The sequence below is a fragment of the Eubalaena glacialis genome, chromosome 13, assembly GCF_028564815.1.
Source record: "Eubalaena glacialis isolate mEubGla1 chromosome 13, mEubGla1.1.hap2.+ XY, whole genome shotgun sequence".
NCBI lineage: Eukaryota > Metazoa > Chordata > Mammalia > Artiodactyla > Balaenidae > Eubalaena > Eubalaena glacialis.
The window spans coordinates 27,853,091-27,872,204 of NC_083728.1; the positions used below are offsets into that span (position 1 = coordinate 27,853,091).

Sequence of the window (19,114 nt, forward strand, 5' to 3'; positions counted from 1 at the left end):
TATTACTCAGCCATAAATAGAAACGCAACTGAGTTATCTGTAGTGAGGTGGTTGGACCTACAGTCTGTCATACAGAGTGAAGTAAGTCAGAAAGAGAAAAACAGATACTGTATGCTAACACATATATATACGGAATCTAAAAAAAAAAAAAAAAAGGCTCTGAAGAACGTAGGGGTAGGACAGGAATAAAGACGCAGACGTAGAGAATGGACTTGAGGACACGGGGAGGGGGAAGGGTAAGCTGAGATGAAGTGAGAGAGTAGCATGGACATATATACACTACCAAATGTAAAACAGATAGCTAGTGGGAAGCAGCCGCATAGCACAGGGAGATCAGCTCGGTGCTCTGTGACCACCTAGAGGGGTGGGATAGGGATGGTGGGAAGGAGATGCAAGAGGGAGGGGATATGGGGATATATGTGTATGTATAGCTGATTCACTTCGTTATACAACAGAAACTAACACACCACTGTAAAGCAATTATACTCCAATAAAGATGTTAAAAAAAAAAATCAATGTAAGACTGTGCCTGTGAAAGGGTGCTTCCTGTGTCATGGGAAGGTCTATCAGGGGATGAGACCCAGGCTGGGGGGAGGTGGGGAGGAAGCAGGGCTTCTCTGAGGAAGTGACACTTGCCAGGGAGAGGGAACAGCGTGTGCAAAGAGGAAAGAGGGCTCAGGAGGTGTGGCAGGGGTCAAGGAGCCAGTAAGGCTGCAGCCCAGGGCAGGAGATGCTGGGGATGGACCAGCCATGCAGGGCCCCATGGGTACGAGAGGAGTGGGAGTAAGGGGACATACTGGAAGAATTCTAAGTGGGAGAATAACCTAAAAAGATTTTGAAAAAGGCCCCCATGGCAGTTGCTTGGCTGGAGGGATAAAGAGTAGGAGCAAGCAGACCACCTGGAGGTCCTGCAGGAGCTGAGGCAGGGACAGTGAACTCTGTCCACCCACTGCACTATTTGCACTTCAAAACCGAGCCCAGTCACGCTGGAAACCTGAGTCCCTGAGACACACAGCCAGCCAGTCCGGTCTCTGCATGTTGTACACACGTCCATCTGTGTGTCTGTCTCCCTGACTTATCTTTGGGCTCAGACAGAGCAGGGCTGAACCTCATTCAGTTGAGAGCAGGTTCTCAGGAACCAAAACATTCTGTGCTCATCAGAAGCACTGACTGGCAACATGTGATTAACTTCAAAGAGGAAAATGAGTTAGTCTTCCCTGAAGACTGTGAGTAGGGAGCTGGTGGGTGCTGAGAACAGACAAATGCTGCCGTTCTGGAAAGAAAACTGGGAACTCAGTGGCCCCTGGCAGCTGAATTCTGCAACTGTTCTTCAACTAATCCACGGGCCAGAGCTCCCAAGAGCTTTTATTCATAATAATGCATCTGATCCTCAAAGCAACACCCCACAACCCATTCTTCCTTCAAGATCATCCCCGAGGCTCTGTGAGGGTGCAATAACTCACACTGATTGTGACTGCTGAAAAGACTCAGATACACAGGAATATGGGGATATGCAGAGATGTCCCATGCAGGCCTCAAGCCCAGAACCACCCAACAAGGACAATGGGGAAGTCTGCGGGTGCCTGTGACAGACCCTCCCCTGCAGGGCAAGACAAATGCTTTATGGGACTCAGTTTCTTCAGTCTGATGGAGCTGCTTCCCTCCTCCCAGCACCACAGGCTATGGGAACGCCTGGCTTCAAGACCATGGCCCCACGGCCTTAGGCAAGTCTCTCTCAACCTCAGTTTCCTCATCAGTAACATGGAAATACCCTCTACCTCATCGGGCTGCTAGAAGTAGCAAAGATAACATATTAAAAAACACCCAGCATAGTGCTTGGCCAACAACAGGTGCTTGACAAATGATAGTTCTGGGACTATCTTATTATTGTTATTACTGTCATAAAAGCAGTTCTGATAATATAACCTTTTTTGCAGTCAGATAGACCTGGTCTGAGTCTCGGCCCTTTTGCTTCCTAGTGTGTGAATTTACCTTAAGTCCCTTCATTTCTGAGCCTCAGTTTCCTCACTGGCACAAGAGAGAAAGCCTTTGCTTCACCATCATACGTAACACAAAAGGAAGGTATCACAAGTGCCTGTACCATCCCAGCTTACTAGCAGAATTGCTATTATGTCCTACACTGGAAAATAAATTGGCTTTTAATTTGTTCCAAACTTTCCTCTTTTAAGCAAGCACCAGGGGTGCTTCTAATCCTCTGACTCTGAGCCTCTGGGACTAGGAGAGTAAGAGTGCTCTTTGGATGTTCTGTGCCCCTGTCACCAGGCCTGGATCTCGCAGACACACAGCATCCAAGCCTCAGCCATTTCAGCTGCCCTCAGAGAGGCAGCTCAGCTTTGCCCCCAGGTAGTTCAGGCTGCAGGCCGCCAGGGATGTATGTCCACGCTCAGACCTGCACACGGGGCACCTGTCCCTGTATCCACAGGTACGCTGACTAGCACCCACACATAGATAATGGGCTCAGAGGCCAGCTCGTGCAGTCGAGCAGGTGCGTGCCACCTGTCCCTCTGCTAAGACTGCAGACAAAGGAGCCCACAGCCATGGTGCCCCGTGTCCACACACAGTGCATGTTCTCCCTGGAGCCCTCCCAGCACTGGGGAGAGGAGGACCAAGGGGACTGTGGCAGTTCTAGCACATCTGTTTACCTGAAAACACTGGGAAGGGGTGTGTACACGTGCAAGTGTGTGAGGGGATCAGATTCCTTTAACACTGCCACAGAACGTGCTTTTTTAGAGTGTATTTCAGTCTGTCATATACATTTATTTCTGTAGTTCTTGAGTAATGTCTGCTCACCCAGCCAGAAGCTCCGTGAGGGGCAGTCTTGCTCACCACTGTCCCTCCAGTGCTCAGCCCAGGGCCTGGCCCAGGACCGGCACTCCACAGTGTGTGCTGAGGTGGACCCCTTCACCAGACCCCCGGGCAGGGGGCGGGGAGATCTCCCAGCCTAATCCTTTCTCCTTCCCTCTCCTGGTGGGTAAGGCTGTGTTTCACAGGACTCCTCCTTCTCCAGGGAAGCCCCCTCCACCCTTTGCACTGTGGCCCCCACCTCAGCCTGGTCACCTGGAATGACGATGTCTCCGAGTCCCAGCATGGCAAAATTGTCCGCTTCCAGGCCCTTCTCCAGCAGATCCTGGGGAAACACCACTGCAGGGGGAGGCAGGGATGCGAGGAGGTGGTGAGAGCCCAGCTCACTCTGACTCCTAGCCCTCCATCTCTGGTGTATGGAACTTACACACTTGCATTTCTGGGTGGGGGGATGGGAATGGGGAGCTGAGAGGATGTCGAAGGGCTGAAGGGCAATGTCTCCATCTGGAATCACAGCTGGTTAGAGCTGGGAAGAATCTAGGATTACCTAGGCTAAAGGTTTAATGCCTTTATTCAGCTGTAACTCACATGTCATACAATTTCAGTGCCCTTTTATAGCTAGAACTCTGGTTAAATGGGATTGACCCTAAAGCCTAGTATATAAAAGATCAAACAGCCCACACGGTGCTGGCATCTAATAGGCTTTGCATCTCACTGCAGCTGGGGTGTGGACAGACCCTTGTTCTGAAGCAGGGAGAGCTTGGGCTACAGGTTGTTTCTGTATCTGCTGAGGGTGAAGAGGTCACATAGCTATAAATTCCTTGCTTAGAGCCCCTTACTCTTAGAAATCCTGCTGGCCAGCTTGTTTGAATAAATACAGATTGAGAGAAATGCCTCCCTGTATGTCCAGTTATGGCAAGAGGCAGCTGTAGCTGGATTTCATCCATAGGGGCCTGGAGCAGAGAGCAGTTATGTGTGGGCTTCAGGGTCAGACTGTGTGGGTCTGAATCCTGGCTCTCCTGTGTGACTGCACAGGTTACTTAACTGCTCTGGGTCTTGGTTGTCTCACCTATAAAATGGGTATAACAGCTGAACTGACCCCATAGGGTTGTGGCGAGGATTAGGTGATTTGCACACATTGTTAATTGCTCTGTCATGCCTTCTTTACTAACCCAGTCCTGCTTTTGTGTGAGGCCGCACTCCCAGGGGATGAATCAAGTGTGGCATAAGGCTAAGACAATCAGGACAATCTGGTCCCCAAATTCCTGACTTCCCTTGCAGCTAGGAGTGGTCATGTGACCCAGCTCTGGCCAATGGTACATAAGCAGAGGTAAGCTGGGGGTTCTGGGCAAGCTTGTGCTTCCCTAATGAATTGTACAGAGGCCCTTCCTTGTCTGCTTCTTCCTGCCTTGAATGCACAATCACAGTGATTTACAGCTCTCCTCATTTGATCCTCCTAAACCTGGTGCCATTCAATTCTGAGTGGCAGATGTGGAAACCAGGGCCCAGGGAGGTGAAGTCTCTTCCCTCAGGCCACGTAGCCAGCGAACGTCACATCTGGGATTCAAGTCCAGGCCTCCTGACTTCAGCATCTGTCCACTTAACCACTCTGTTAGACTGCCTCCTAGCAGTGGAGGGCAACGGGCTTTCTCCCCAAGCCAGAAAACCATATTTCAAGCACCAGAAACCAGAGATGACTGTCATTTCCCTGTTCAGAGTCTTCCAATGGCTCATCCACTGCCTACTGGGCAGTGTCCAGGCTCCTTGACATGCCATCCTTGGCTTCCCCATATCTGGCCTCTTTTCTGCTGCTCCCCTAAACTCAGCCACATTCCCTCCCCGATTCTCTGCTCCCTCCATGCATTTTCCTAATTGTAGCCCTTGGCTGAAGCTGTACTCTCTCTTTCAAATGCCCCTACTGCCCCTGCACGCTTGGTAAACACATATTCATCCTTCGTGACCCAGGAAAGCTTTCCTGACACCTTGGCTGGGTTCATCCATCACAGCACGTACGGCATAGCTGCTCTTCTTTCTGGCTTGCCCAGCATCTGTTCTCTTGCTCTGAAGAACTGCCCTCACCTTACATCCTTGGTTCTGGGAGGCTGCTGATTCAAATACTCTGCCCTCAGGCACTGGAGAGGGCAGTGACCCTGGCCTTTCCACCACTCCCAGCTGGAATGCCTAGCTCACGGGCCAGGCCAGGCTCCATGGGTTCATCCAAGCCAAAGCTGGGAGAAACCTGTTTTCCTCTAGGGTCGCTGAGCTGCGACTGCAGCAGCCAGGAACAACGAGTAGCCACCAACCTCTCTCCAGCTCACAGAGAGGACCTGTGTGCATCAGGGGAGAGTCAGACCGTGAGGAGGACAGCCATTTCTTGACTCTTGGGGCTGACTCCACCCCATCTGCCCGCTGCCCAAGCAGCACTCCTCGTGGAGCTGTGATGTCTTCCTGACAGGATCCCCCTGCTTCCTTCCATCATGTCTGACTGATTCCGTTCCGCCTCTTTGGGTCTTGTGATGCCAGGAGGTGATTCTTGATTAGTCTAAGGCTTAAACTCCAAGCTCATCATGCTTTTCCCATCCCCCTTGATGATGAATGACAGAATCGGGCCTGTGACCCAATTCTGGCCAGTGAAATATGAGAGAGGCTACAGGGGGGATATGGAGAAAAACATCCCTCTCTGATGAAAGAGAGACATAAAGTTCCCCCTTTCTGCCCCTGAACATGTTGAGAATGGTGGGGTGGAGGGCTGAGGTGACCTTGGCTCTTGGCAACGCCACTGAGGGTCAGAAACCCAACTCTAGATGCTCTGCCACTGGGCTTGCTGCAGTGTGAAATAACAACACTTCCACTTTTTTTTTTTTTTGCCACGCAGCACGGCATGCAGGATCTTAGTTCCCTGACCGGGGATTGAACCCGCTTCCCCTGCAGTGGAAGCGCGGAGTCTTAACCGTTGGACCGCCAAGGAAGTCTCCACATTCTTTACAGATGCTTGTAGGTGGGCTTTCTAATATTTATAACAATGGATACACTGAAGAACAAAAACAGGGCAGTGTGAGAGGTGTGGGGCAGACAGCACCTGATATTTATGTGCCAAAGGGATCCAGGGAGGGGGCTCCAGGTCTTGGCGTGGGGGGTCTCCTCCTTTGGAGGCCCCTGCTTGCCCTGCACAGGCTGCGTTAGACACCCCTCTCTGTGCTCGCCCCCATTCCAGCTCGTCCCACAGCGCCATGCACTGTGACCAGACGGCCGGAGGCCAGGGCCTGGGAGGAGGATGGCTGTGCAGGAACACAGCGGACGAATCAAAGGGGAGAAGGAAACCAGGCTGGAGACACAGGGGAGCTTGGAGGAGGAAGAGCTAAGGGAGGGTACGGACCAAAACAGGGACCATGAGGGGATGGGCCACCAGGGTGGGGGCAGACGGGCTCCCCATGGTGGGGTGGTCACTTACATTTTATTGGTGCCTCAAAGGACTTGGCCACTGTCACCATCACATTGGTGCCAAATACCTAGAAGGAGAAGAGAGGAGTCTGGAGGGAGGTGAGGGCTGGGTGGGAAGGAATGGCTATGCTTGGGCTTCTCAATGTGCTGCTGCCTGAAACAGGCGGGAAAGGGGCAGGGAGCCAGGAAGGGCTCCAGAGCAGATGTGAAGTTGAGATGAGGTGGCCCCCGACACTGGCCATGTGGACACTTCACGGGGCTCCTTGTGCTAGGTAGCAACGAGGGGCAATTCCAAGGAGTTGGTAAAGGGCCTCTGATGGCCCCGGCCAGGCATCCTATGTTAGTTCAGGGGTCTGCCCCTCCCAAGAGAGAAAGTCCTCCAGCACCACGCACTTAAGGGGAGAAGAGGCTGCCTGAGGCCAGGGAAAGGGTGCCTGAGTCAGGCTGCCCTCGATCCCTCAGCGGGGCCCCTCAGAGTGAGTGTGGCAGGTCTCTTAGCCCAGGGCTGGCACGCAGCCTACGTCCTCAGTCAGTGCCTTGCTCACCAGTGTCCACTCATCCGCTTTAACCACACCTGCCTCAACGTCTCTGAGCCTCAGCTCGCTTGCCGGAGAGACACAGGATAAGCAATACCCCTGCTGGGGCCACCATGAGGAAGAGAGGGCGGCTGGAAGGCACTGGGCATAGGGTGGACTCTCAGCAAGTGCGGACCCTGCTCTCTCATCCATTCCACAGCTGAGGGCACTGGGCCCAGAAAGGACCTGCTCTGGGGTCTTACCTCCAGGTCAGGGCAGCTTCCCTCTATCAGACGACCGCTGCTTGGGCCAGAAACAGGGGAGGAGGAGGCGAGGGGGCCCGGTAGCCAGACATCCTTTGGGTCCCTGCCCAACTCACCCAGAAGATATCGTAGATGAAGAGCCCGCCCAGCAGGATGCAGCCGGTGCTGACGTTGTTCAGGTGCAGGAGCTCCACCCCGTTAAGGGAAAAGGCCAGGCCGAAGAGGTTGTTGGCAATCCAGTGCTGGGGAAAGATGTGAGTGAGACCAGCTCTCCCGCCCCCAAGCTGCCCCTCAGGCGCTTCCCCCAACACTGCCCCGGGCCCTGGCTACTTACCTTTCTCAGCAGGTACCAGACGCCAACGATGCTGCTCAGGCCCAGGCACACCAGGTCCTTGGTGTCAAACTCATAATTGATGATCTCTGGGCAGAGAGGCCGGGTAAGTCCACTCCCCGGGGCGGGGCTGCCCCTCCCACCTGTCAGCCCCTGGACGGAGGAGGGCATGGCTGTGGGCTCTGTCAGAGATCCACAGGTTGGGGGTGCTCACTAGAGCCCCCCCACCCAGCCCCTCCAATTTCCTAGAGGAGGGAATGGAGGCCCAGAGAGAACCCAGGCCTGACACAGGGTCAGTGGGAGGTGGTTTGTGGTGCTGGAAGCACGGGCTTTGCGCTTGTAGCTGGGCGACCTCGGGGGAGGCAGTTCCCTCTCTGAGCTTCAGTTTCCTCATCTGTAAAAAGGGGATCACAGCACCTCCCTGACAGGACTGCTGTGGGGAGCAAGTGAGATGGCCCTTACACAGTGCTCAGCATGGAGCCTGCACACAGTGGGTGCTCAATCAATGCTGACTGCACCGAGCCCAAGGCTTTCGCAAGGTCCCAGTTCATTCAGGAATCTTTCTACTGTGCCACCAAAGGAATCAAGAAGCTTGCTGGCAGCGCTGTGTCAGCAGCACAGGAGGAGGAAGGTAAGAGAGGGAGGCCTGGAGAAGCAGCAGGCGGGAGGCCCCCAGGCTGCTCTGGTGGGGAGCCTGTGGCACACGTCCTGATGTTAGACCCCTTCTCCACCACTTCCAAGTGTCCTACTAAGGAAGCCCAGAGAGGCGGTGGATCTTGCCCAGGGTCACAGAGCACAGCATTTCCTTTCAGATTCCAGACTGTAGCAGACTGCTGGTTGGCCCCAGTTGTTGTTCTCTCCTTTGTGCTAACAATACCCTGATGATTTTCAACTGGACACAAGGCCAACTAGCTCTCGGCCACATTTTCTAGCTTCCCTTTAGCTAAATGGACCCGTGATACAGTTGTCTCTCCTTCCTTCGGGAGGGCCCGTGGAGCAACGGTGCGCTATTCTGGACCCGTGGGCCCCTGGGTGCGGCAGAGCACAAAACAGGTGAAAAAACTCAACAGTCACTGACTAGGCACAGATGCCTAGAAATGCACAAAGGAATCCTGCTCTCCAGGATCTGCATATAAAATCGCTGCTCTCCAGGGACAAGGCAGAACATGCTAGGCACATTCACAAGTGTGACATTCACAAGCTCAGACTTTGACACAAGAGAGAAATACCTTCCATCTGGCCAAGCCATTGATAATCCTGTCACAGCAGTAGAACCCACAACCTAACTAACCCACGTGACCCAGGCTTTCCCCAATTCCCTGCGGTTTTCATTTTTTCGAAAGCCACGGAACTCCCCTTTCAAATCTTAGGTGGGGAATAATCACACTAAAAATTGACATGATAAAAATAGCCACGAGAGCCAACTGTTTACTGTTTATTATGAGCCAGGCGGTGTGCTGAATGCTTTCCACTCATCACTTACTCACAGTCCTAACAACATGCCTATAAGGGAGGTACTAGATAATGATGTTCATTTTACAGATGAAAAAAAAACAAAAACAAAAAAACCCCAACAAAACCACTCAAGGCTCAGAGAGGTAACGGTGTGCACCCAGCGGCAGAGCTGGGATGTGATCCCAGAGCCCACCTTTTCCATCACTCGCTGTACCGGGGAATCCCAGTATTGGAGAGACGAAGGTGGGGGTGGGGGAAGACACCCAAGGCAGGGGAAAGTGGGCAGCACTCACCTTCCTTGTTCTCCCCAGAGCCCTGGGTGAAGAGCAGCTGGTACTGTCGATTTGGGAAGTTGGCTGGAAAAAACTTATTCATGAAGGGGCTGGAAGGAAAGACAAAGCAGGTTGGCAAACAGAGCCCCCATGGGCAACAGTCACTGATGCCAGCCCCCAGGCATCTGTTTACAAACTGTTATCTCCCAACAGCCTCACAGCTGCCCTGAGAGGTAGGTGTTATTGTGCCCATTGTACAGATGTGGAAACAGAGGCCCTCAGAGGGCAAGTGACTGCCCAGGTCACATAGGAAGTCAATATCTGAGCTGAGACCTGAACGTAGGTCTCTGGATTCCTAGTGCTTCCATACTGCCTCCTAGTTATCACCCAAGAAACACAAAGCAGAGGCAGACTTTCACATAAAACACAGTTTTTAGGAGAGCAATGGATTCCAAAGTCTAGTTTATGTACCATCTGTATCAGAGTCCCTTGTCAAGAATGCATATTCTGGCTCAAGCCTGAGTAGGGCAAGTCCTCATTCTTGAAGAAGACCCACTGAGTCTAGGCAGATGGCAGAGCTGAAATGAGGTGCCAACCAGCAGCCTGGGGTGAGATCTGACTCCTTAGAGGGTCAGCATGCCTGGGCCCCATACTGCTTAGGAGGCTGGAAGGCTAGCAGCCGAGAGGGGCTCATTAACCTCAGATGGTCCTAGATAAACCACTTTCTCCTTGCCGGCTCCTGCCCAGCCAAAGGCAGCTGACCTGGCCTGGTCCAGAGTAAAGCAGAGGAGGCAGCAACCATGGCCAGGCCCACAGAGGGAAAGAAGATCTGCAGCCCTCTCTCCTGGGCTGGAGGTAGAGAGGTAGATGGGTGAGGAGGCATGAATTCTGTTTTTTTTTTTTTTTAAATAAATTCATTTATTTATTTATTTTTGGCTGTGTTGGGTCTTGGTTGCTGCGCATGGGCTTTTTCTCTAGTTGCGACAAGTGGGGGCTACTCTTCGTTGCGGTGCGTGGGCTTCTTGTTGCGGTGGCTTCTCTTGTTGTGGAGCACGGGCTCTAGGCATGCAGGCTTCAGTAGCTGTGGCACACAGGCTCAGTAGTTGTGGCTCGCGGGCTCTGGAGCGCAGGCTCAGTAGTTGTGGCACACGGGCTTAGTTGCTCCGCGGCATGTGGGATCTTCCAGGACCAGGGCTCAAACCCGTGTCCCCTGCATTGGCAGGTGGACTCTTAACCACTGCGCCACCAGGGTAGTCCCATGAATTCTGCTTTTGACTCTAGGAACGGAAAGATAAACCCCTTGTCCCAATTCCTCAGAAGTCTCTGTTTATTCCCAAAGCCATTCAGATGTGTTCAATGTGGCAAATCAAAGCTGCAGCGTTCCTTTGCATTTTGAGGCTATTAGAGACTTTCCATTAAAATGTCCATCCAATCACTCTTTCAAAGGTAGCCTGTTAAACTATTTTAATGTTTTTTAAATCCCATAAAAATCTAGCACCCTCCTCTCTCTCTCTAGCACTTAGTAGACCCAGAGCCAGCCGGAGTTGACTATAAAGTACACTATTCTGGTTTGAGGGGATTTGTTTTAACTATTTCCTTTAATTTTCAGTTTCCCAGAACACTTACCTATGTTGACATGAGGCAATTCCTTCTAGGTGATCCCTTAAATATTATATAAACTATGCCAACACAGACAAAGCATAAACAGTATAATGTGAATTACTGTTACCTGCACCTCTTATTTCAATAATAAGCATGGTGTCAGCTTTGTAATCCAACTAAAAGGAATTAAATTTGGGGAAAAAAAAGAATGCATATTCCTGGACTCTCTTCCAGACCTATTAAGTCAGGTGACCTGATGGACACCCCACTCCATGACCTGTCAGGCTTGGGATTTTTACAAACTCAGCCGGACTCGATCAGCTAGATGAATCACAGCCCCCTGGGTAGGAGCAACCTCATTCACTCCTTCCGTGAGGCCCCTGTTGCTCACGGTGGGCTTGGCCTCGCCTCTGGAAGCATTCTCTCTGATTACTCAGCATGGTCCACTTCCTGGCCAGGCAGGGAGCAGAGACTTTCTTTTCCGGGTCACCTTCAGAGCAGGAACAGAAAACCAGGGGCTTCTGCTCAGCCTGGTGCGGCAGCATTGTGGAGGGGACACAAGCTTGGGGGGCCCAGCCCCGACACGTGCTCTGCCACGTGAGGCCCTGGGCGAGCCACTTTAGTGGCTCAGTCTCCTTGGTTGTATGTGGGGATAATACCACCTGACTCAAAGGGTTGCTGTGAAGGTAGGAGAGAAGCTGGGGAGAAGTTTAGCCCAGCACTGGATCCTCAAGAGGGGTCAAAAGAACTGTGAGTGTCCATCATCGCTGGCACTTGTCCAGAGCCTGAGCTCGAAAGCATTTGGCAACACCACATCAGACTGACAACGACTGATGGGGTAGGCAAATCCAGAATGGTGCTCCCAGCTGTAGGAAAATGGACCCAGGCCGAGTGGTACCCAGGGCACAGTGGTAAAGGCAGGGAAAAGGGAGCTGTCCAAGACCCTGGGGCTTGGAGGAAGAAAATATGGATTAAGAACCATCTCTGGGCCTCAGTTTCCCCACTTGTCCAACAGCCAATCCCTCCCAGTCTGCAGGGCTGTGGCGTGAATGATGAGAGGTCTTCATGATTACGTGGAGACATGGTCAAAACAAGGATGCAATTGGGAGTGGGTTTCTACAAATGGGCTCTGAGCAGGTGGGAGGCAGCAGCTGGGATGGATGAGGCTGGAAGCTACTTTCAACTCAGTTTGCTGAATCACTTTTAGGGAGTTTGAAGCCAGAGGGTGTGTGCAGAGGCAGAAAGAAGGCCTGAGGTGCTAAGCCCTTCACTCCAGCCTGGCATCTGCCTTAGGAGCTCAACCAGCAGAATGCAGTCGTTAAGAGTATGGACTCTGGAGCCAGGCTTCCTGGGTTCAACACCTGGCCCTGCCACTGAGCTGTGTGACCTTGGCAAAGTTACTTAACTGTTCTGTGCAACTGTTTCCTCATTTGGAACACTATAACAATATCTTTCTATAGGGATATTAAGAGGATTATATGAATGCTTGGCACCCTGTAAGCTTAACTGCAGCTTCAACTCCAAGTAGGACGTCTCTAGACTGATGTCTTTGTTATCTCGAGAAAAGAGAGGCTGCTGGGTAACACATGGTAAGAGTCAAGCAACCTGGCCGGTGTGAGCCTGCGTTGAGGGCAGGGGTCCCGACTTATCGCCTTCACTACACTCATGCCAGGCTTGGGGCCTGGGAGGCAGCTAGTAAATGCCTGTGGAACACCTCTGAATGCGGGCTTTTGCAGCAGGCAGAGACTCCTTCTGGCCCTCAATGGCTCATGCCAAGCCTAAAGGTCACTGCTTCCTGCTGGGAAACCACATCCTGGTGCCCTTCTCCCCTGGGAGTGAAGGCAAGGGTCAGTGAAACAGGTGATGTGGCCTCGCCCCCCTAGGGTGGCAGATTTTGGTCTTATGAACCTTTTCGTCTAAAGGTCATCTGGGTGGGATATGAACTCAGAGGTGATAAAAATAAGCTGTGGTTCCCTTGGGAGGAAGAATATTGGCACGGGCTTGAGTCTTGGTGACCGTACAAGGTGAAGGCAGGCTGTGAGCCCTTGCCTTCCTCCAAAACCTCAAGCTGTGCTATCTTTCCAGGGAGGCTTGAGGCGGCCGGGGGAAGTGGAAGGAATCCCATGAGCGTCTCTGCCTGGGCTACCCAGCTCCGGGCTCAGCGTCTACAGCCTCTCAGCAGGCCTCTCCTCTGCCAGTCCTCGGGAGACCACAGGCCCACCAGAGAGGGTGCCCAGGCCCCTGTCTTTAAGTTCTCTCTCCCCTTCACTTTTGCCAGACCGGAAAGAATACCTGGCCGTGGAGTTAGACAGACCTGGGCTCAAAACCTCACTCTGCTCCTAGCAGCTACGAAGCTCTCTGAGCCTCAGTTTTCCTGTCTTGAATCTTTAGACCTTGTTTGGATCCTGAGGCGGGTCTGACTGAGTTTGTGGATACATATGAACAATTCATCAAAATTCTAACAACACTGTTAGACTTCTTTGAGAAAATATTTAAGAAAATTCAATTTGATTGAAGAAAAGTAAATTTAATTCTTAGATCAACTACCTAAATAGCATGATTAAACTATGCCCTTCCCCTTTTCTACTAAAATTATTTTCACCTGATTCAGTTCTTTTCCATGTGCATTTTACAGTAATGATTTCTTTCATCCCAGCTTTTAGCCCGTATCCATTTTTTTCAGAGGATAGCTCGGACCCTGAATGGTGAGTACCCTTTATGCCCATGGCCACCCATTATTTTCATAAGGTCTAATCTTCCCAGGTCAAACTGTGTGCTCTAAATCTTATCAAGAAAATGATTCTTCTGTTAATTTTTAGTCACTAACAAATTTTACCATGTGCAGTTTTAGTTGCTTTGGTTCTACTTTCTTTGATAATTTCTAACAGTAAAAATTATGAATTGGTTAAAAGACAGACAACTGTTTCTTGGTTAGTCCATGAGAAATTTGGGACAATGTTCCTCAGTTACTATTCTAAAAGGGAAAAAAAGGTCTCTGGTGTCAAAATGACACAGGCTCAAAATACTCTGCTCGTATTGATTGTAGGATTGTTGAGATAAAGTGAAATAATCAGCTCCTCAGCACATGGCCGAGCAAAATATATTGGATTCTTGCACTCTGAGGTGGTGGCTGGGCTGTGGGGAGGACTCGGGTCTCAAGGCTCTTGCAGATGCTGGGGGGTGGGGGGAGATGGGCTAGAATTGGGGGGGATCCAAACCAGCATGGGAAGTGACTGCTCCCACACTGGTCCACCAGGAAAGGAGAGGTCTGTCCTTTGAGGAAGGGTGACTGGGTCTGCCACTATCTTGGTGGGTCCCAGTCAGTCAGGCTCTCTGGGTTTTCACCCTAAAAGGATGGCGGGGTTGGCGGGAGAGGGGGCGCTAGAACAAGGCCTTGTGGGTGAAGGTAGGTGTAGTTGAAGACAACATGGAACTCGGTCCCAGCTGTGTGAATTCGGGCCAGCTGCTCACTCTCAGTGCGCTTGGCACTTGCTCTGGGCACGTCACAGACGTGCTCACTTGATCCTTCCCACGCCCCTACAAGGAGGTACTCGCAGCATCTCCATTTTATAGGTGAAGAAACTGATGCTAGGAGAGCTTGAGTAACTTGCACAAATAATAGAGCCAGGCCTTGGTTCCAGGGCCATGTGCCTTTTGAGCCTATGCTCCTGACTTCCAGGGTCCTGCTCAGAGGAACGAGGCCAAACTCCCCCTGGCTCTCCAGGCTTCTACGAGGATCCTGCTCTTTCTCTCTGACTGTTCTGGGAAGATCCCGCCTGCGCTGTCAATGTGCACAGACCTTCCAGCTCCTGGCCTGGTGTCTCCCTCCTACACCCTCTTCCGGGTTTCCTACACTTCGGAGTTGAGTTCAAGTTGTGTTCCTGTCTTCTGGGAACTTTTCCTGGTCTGCTGACCACCTCTGTGGTTCTCAGCCCGAGGCTGTACCTCCTCAAGGGACCAGATGGAAATAGATTGGGATGCTTTTGTAGTCACAGTGAGGGGGTGTGCTGGGGGCACAACTCCCATTTGGTAAGCAGCCCCACCTGAGGACCAGTGGCTTAGACCCTTCATCCCCACTGAACTGAAACAGCATGTGGCAATCTGAGCAGGGTGGCGGTGAAAAGAGGATGGGCTCCGGGGCCACAGAAACTTAGGTTTGAATCTTGGCTCTGCTGCTTATCAGCTGTGTTGTCCTAGCAAATTTCTTAACCTCTCTGAGCTTCAGTTTCTGAATGTAACAGGTAATAATAATAATAATAATAATAATAATAACAACGGCTAACACTTATTGAACACACTGAGTGCCAGATACTGTGCTAAAAGCTTTCCACATGACCCATAAGGAAGGTACTATCAGTTTTCTCCACGTTCAGGTGAGGAAATTGAGCCCAGAGAGATTAAGTAAACTGCCCAAAGTCACAGGGCTATTAAGTGGCAGAGTCTGGATTCAAAGTCAGATAGTGAAATTCCAGAGCCTGTGCTCCTAACTTCTCTCAATACTGCCTCGCTCTCTGATGAGCTGAGACCACGTGTGAGAGGCCAGCTTAGTGCGTGTGCAGCAACTACGACACCTTGCAGGTGGCACTGGCATCACTCTTCTCAGTACTGTGACAACTACCATGACATTACTGTTCACAAATAACTTTCCCAACAACCGTGGTGGGAAATACCCACTGGATATTCTTACCATTCCTTGTAAAGAAACTGTGGCCCAGAGAGGTTATGGTTCTTGTTCTAGGTCACCCATGGTATAACACAGGGGAAAGATTCCCTTGGATTTTACAGCCAGGATTCAAACCTGGCTCTGAATGACGCCAAAGGTCATGTTCTCATCCGAGACCCTGTACTTGCTCTTGAGAAAGCTGCTTCAAATGTCGCAGAGATGCCTTCTGACCTGATGGTGTGGGACAGGGCCAGGATTCCCAGCACGAAGAAATACATGGACAGCAAGAGGTTGATGTACTCCTGGGAGAATATCTGAGGCAGAAATACAAAGAGAAACAGGAAGTCAGGGTTGCCAGTGGCTATGAGGAAACCAGAGTCCACGCTTCTCTTCTGGAGTTGGGGAATGGTGTCAGAAAGACTCTCAAATGGTACTGGGGGGGGGGGGGCTTCTAGTTTCTATGGCAACGGGAAAAAGGGAAGGAACTTCAAGCCCTCAGATGCACCTCCCAAAGGAGTCTGTAGGTTTGCGCTTCGTGGCTCCATTATTTGCAGACAGGCAGTATTGTGTGCGTGTCGAGGGTCCTGCATGGGGGAGGGGAGTCTGAATTTCAGAGTCCCAAGAGAGCCGTCTGAACCTCAGAATGCACTCTTCCAAGCTTCCTTCTCTCTGCTCAAAAATCTAGGGAGCCCCGTACAGCGGCCACCCAGTTATGAGTCATCTGCACCCTGTTCCATTCTCCATGCTCTTCTGGACGACCCCTCCCACAGTGATTCTGAAGCTCTGATGGCAGGCCCTCACAGCTGCTTCTTGGTCCTGTTGTTAGGTGAACCCAAGGAATGTTGTCTCTCACAGGGCTAAAGCCAGTGGTCACATGTTGTTAATTCTGGACTTCAGGCAGGCTGTGCCATATGGCTCCAGGGTTGCTGCACTGTCTTTTTTTTTCATAAATTTATTTATTTTTGGCTGTGTTGGGTCTTTGTTGCTGCGCGTGGGCTTTCTCTAGTTGCGGCGAGTGGGGGCTACTCTTCGTTGCGGTGCGCGGGCTTCTCATTGCGGTGGCTTCTCTTGTTGTGGAGCATGGGCTCTAGGTGCGCGGGCTTCAGTAGTTGTGGCTCACGGGCCCTAGAGCGCAGGCTCAGTAGCTGTGGCACACGGGCTTAGCTGCTCCGCGGCACGTGGGATCTTCCTGGACCAGGGCTCGAACCTGTGTCCCCTGCATTGGCAGGCGGATTCTTAACCACTGCGCCACCAGGGAAGCCCTGCATCGTCTTCTAATTTGTTATCATGAGGCTTTCTAACTGGGAGGGAATAATGTGCTGTGGTGTGGGGTCTGGGGCCACTGGCCACTCTCAAGTAGGGACCTGTTTAAACCTCTGTCTGATCCCCTCGATCCGCTGCTTAACGCCTCTCAGCAGCTTCCCTGTGCTCCCACGAGCTCAAGGCCCACATCCTCCCCTTGGCCTCTCATGCTCTCATGGTGACCACCGCAGGCCTCCTCAGCCGCTCCTTCTCGTTCTCCGTGCTGCGGCCACACTGGCCTTGTTGTGCCACATTCCCACCCAGGGGCAGCCCACGTACATGCCTCTCTGCTGCCCAGGACGCTCTCCTCTCCTCACCCAGGCTTCCAAGCACTTTTCCTTGACGTGACCTCCGTTAATTCAGCTCATGTTTACCGACTGTCTGCTACGTGCAGTGCGTCGTGCTCAGCACTGGAATAGGCAGAAAAGTCCCTGCTCTCATGGAGTTCATGTGCCAGTGAGGGAGAATCTCAAGAGATGAGCATGCAATACACTGTCCGGTGGAGGTGGGCGCTAAGAAGCAAAGCAGAGCAGGGCAAGGAGGCGGGGGGGTGGCCATCAGACAGGTGGCCTGGGAAAGCCTCCGACACTGACTTCATTTAGGAGTAGAGCCCTTAACGAAGTAAGGGAGCGGCTGTGATACCTGGGGGAAGAGCCTTTGAGGCGGAGGGAAGGGTGAGTGCAAAGGTCCTGAGGTGGGCATGTGTTCATGTGTGCAGGGGATGGTGAGGGCCTGTGGCCAGGAGCCAAGGTAGGAAGGAGAGTGTCAGGAGACGAGGCTGGGAAGGTAAAAGGGAGATGGACCGTGAAAAAGGTTTTAGCTTCGTCTGGGTAAGACAGGCCGGTACTGCAGGGCTGAGGGCAAGGCTGTGATCTGATCTGACGGCCTGAGAGGATCCCTCTGCTGCTGTGTGGAAGGCAGACTCCACAGGGCAAAAGTCAAGGCCGACACCCCAGCGAGGAGCAAGCTGCATCCAGGTGGATGGTGCCCTGGGCTGGGGGGCAGGAGGGATGTGATGAGCCGGGGTCGGATCCCCGATCAGCTCTGGACTAGAGAAGTGGGTTGTGCCGAGGGCTGCGTGCTGAGGAGGGAGGAGCCCTTCTAGAGTTTTCGGCTGAGCAGTGAGGTGGATGAGGTGCTGTTGTCTGAGATGGGGGCTCGGGCAGGAGCAGATTCTTCTGTGCTCTTCTGGTGCTACAGACCTCGCCTTCACACCACTTTCTAGGACTGTCACTTCACATTTATCTGTGTGACTGCTTGACTGGTGTCTGTCTCCACCACTTAACAGGAAGCTCCTTGAGGGCAGGGGTGGGCCAGCTGTTTTTCTCACTGCAGTGTCCCCAGCACCCAGCACAGGATCTGGTGTGTGTTTGAAGAATGCCCAAATGGACGAGCACATCAGTGGCTGCAGTGTGAATGCTCCTACCCACACAGGCGTGTGGACCGTGCTTACCCGTGAAGACATGGTGTCCTCCCACACAGTGTTCTTTCAACGTGGGCCCTGGGGAGAAATTTCTCTCTGGCTACACCTTTGAGCTTCTGGTCGGCTTGACTGTGTGGACTATGAATTGTGCACCAAGTCTCACTTTCTTTGTGCTTTGGCTGCTAGAAAATCAGAGTCACGCCTGTGTCAGAGGCACTTCTGGCAAGAGTACAAGTCTTTAGACTTTAGAGCATGGGGTCTGGGTATGGTCCTCACCCAAATCTTCACTGTCTTTTCCTATTTTATTTTTTCTCCTTTACGCCAGTTTCTTCCTTTATTATTTTTCTTATGCTGTTGGATTTAATTTTTATACGTTGCCTCAAAGCAATCAGGTTTAAATGAGGTGGGATAAGGTAAATTTTATGATTTTGAGAAATGCAACAAACTCCAGTGCCCCAACCAGGAAAGGAGGAGGAAAGGGGCAGAGTGAGAGCCACTGTTAAGCAAACCACAACCAGCAGTCAGTCTGGAGTCTGGGAGGGATCTGGTGGCCGTGTTATCCAGGCAGTTGCCTTTCAGACATCTCAACAAGGACACTCTGGTGACTTGGGAGGAGGTATGCTGTGTCCTCTGGCACAAGGCAGGTTGGGGCTTACCTGCCTGGAGAGGAGGACAGGCTGAGCAACAGGCGTCCGGAGCCTTAAATAAAAATGTTCACACCCTCTGCTGCCAGAAAGTCCTTTCTGGGGAATCTAGCCTAAGGAGAGAATCCTAAATACTAAAAATGTTAGCTGGTCCTGAGGCAAAGGCCTGGGTGTATATTCCTAGCACTCAGCACAGCAGAGACTCGAGAAATATCTGCCAAAAGCCAAGTCGGAGGCAATGAGCTAGATGTGTACAGAGCCACAGAGAGATCTCAAGAGCACAGGGGAGAGGAAAAGGAACACAGTTCTACTTATGGAAACTAGACTCTCACTAAATACACACAGATACATTAACACCATATATTTTATAAAAAGACACA

At 51.8% G+C, this 19,114-nt stretch overlaps 1 protein-coding gene across 3 annotated transcripts in view; it reads right to left on the bottom strand.

Moving 5' to 3' along the window:
- The window catches only part of HM13 (histocompatibility minor 13), a 40,528-nt gene that overhangs the window by 12,055 nt on the left and 9,359 nt on the right, over positions 1 to 19,114 (bottom strand). For 2 of the 3 annotated variants that reach the window (XM_061208448.1, XM_061208449.1), the window contains exons 3-8: positions 15,597 to 15,679; positions 9,122 to 9,210; positions 7,377 to 7,462; positions 7,159 to 7,284; positions 6,275 to 6,332; positions 3,079 to 3,162 (exon numbers count right to left, since the gene is read on the bottom strand). In XM_061208448.1, the coding sequence (XP_061064431.1) occupies positions 3,079 to 3,162; positions 6,275 to 6,332; positions 7,159 to 7,284; positions 7,377 to 7,462; positions 9,122 to 9,210; positions 15,597 to 15,679 (526 nt within the window). Of the gene's footprint in view, positions 1 to 3,078; positions 3,163 to 6,274; positions 6,333 to 7,158; positions 7,285 to 7,376; positions 7,556 to 9,121; positions 9,211 to 15,596; positions 15,680 to 19,114 lie in introns of all 3 variants that reach the window. The other variant, XM_061208447.1, reaches the window with a different exon arrangement.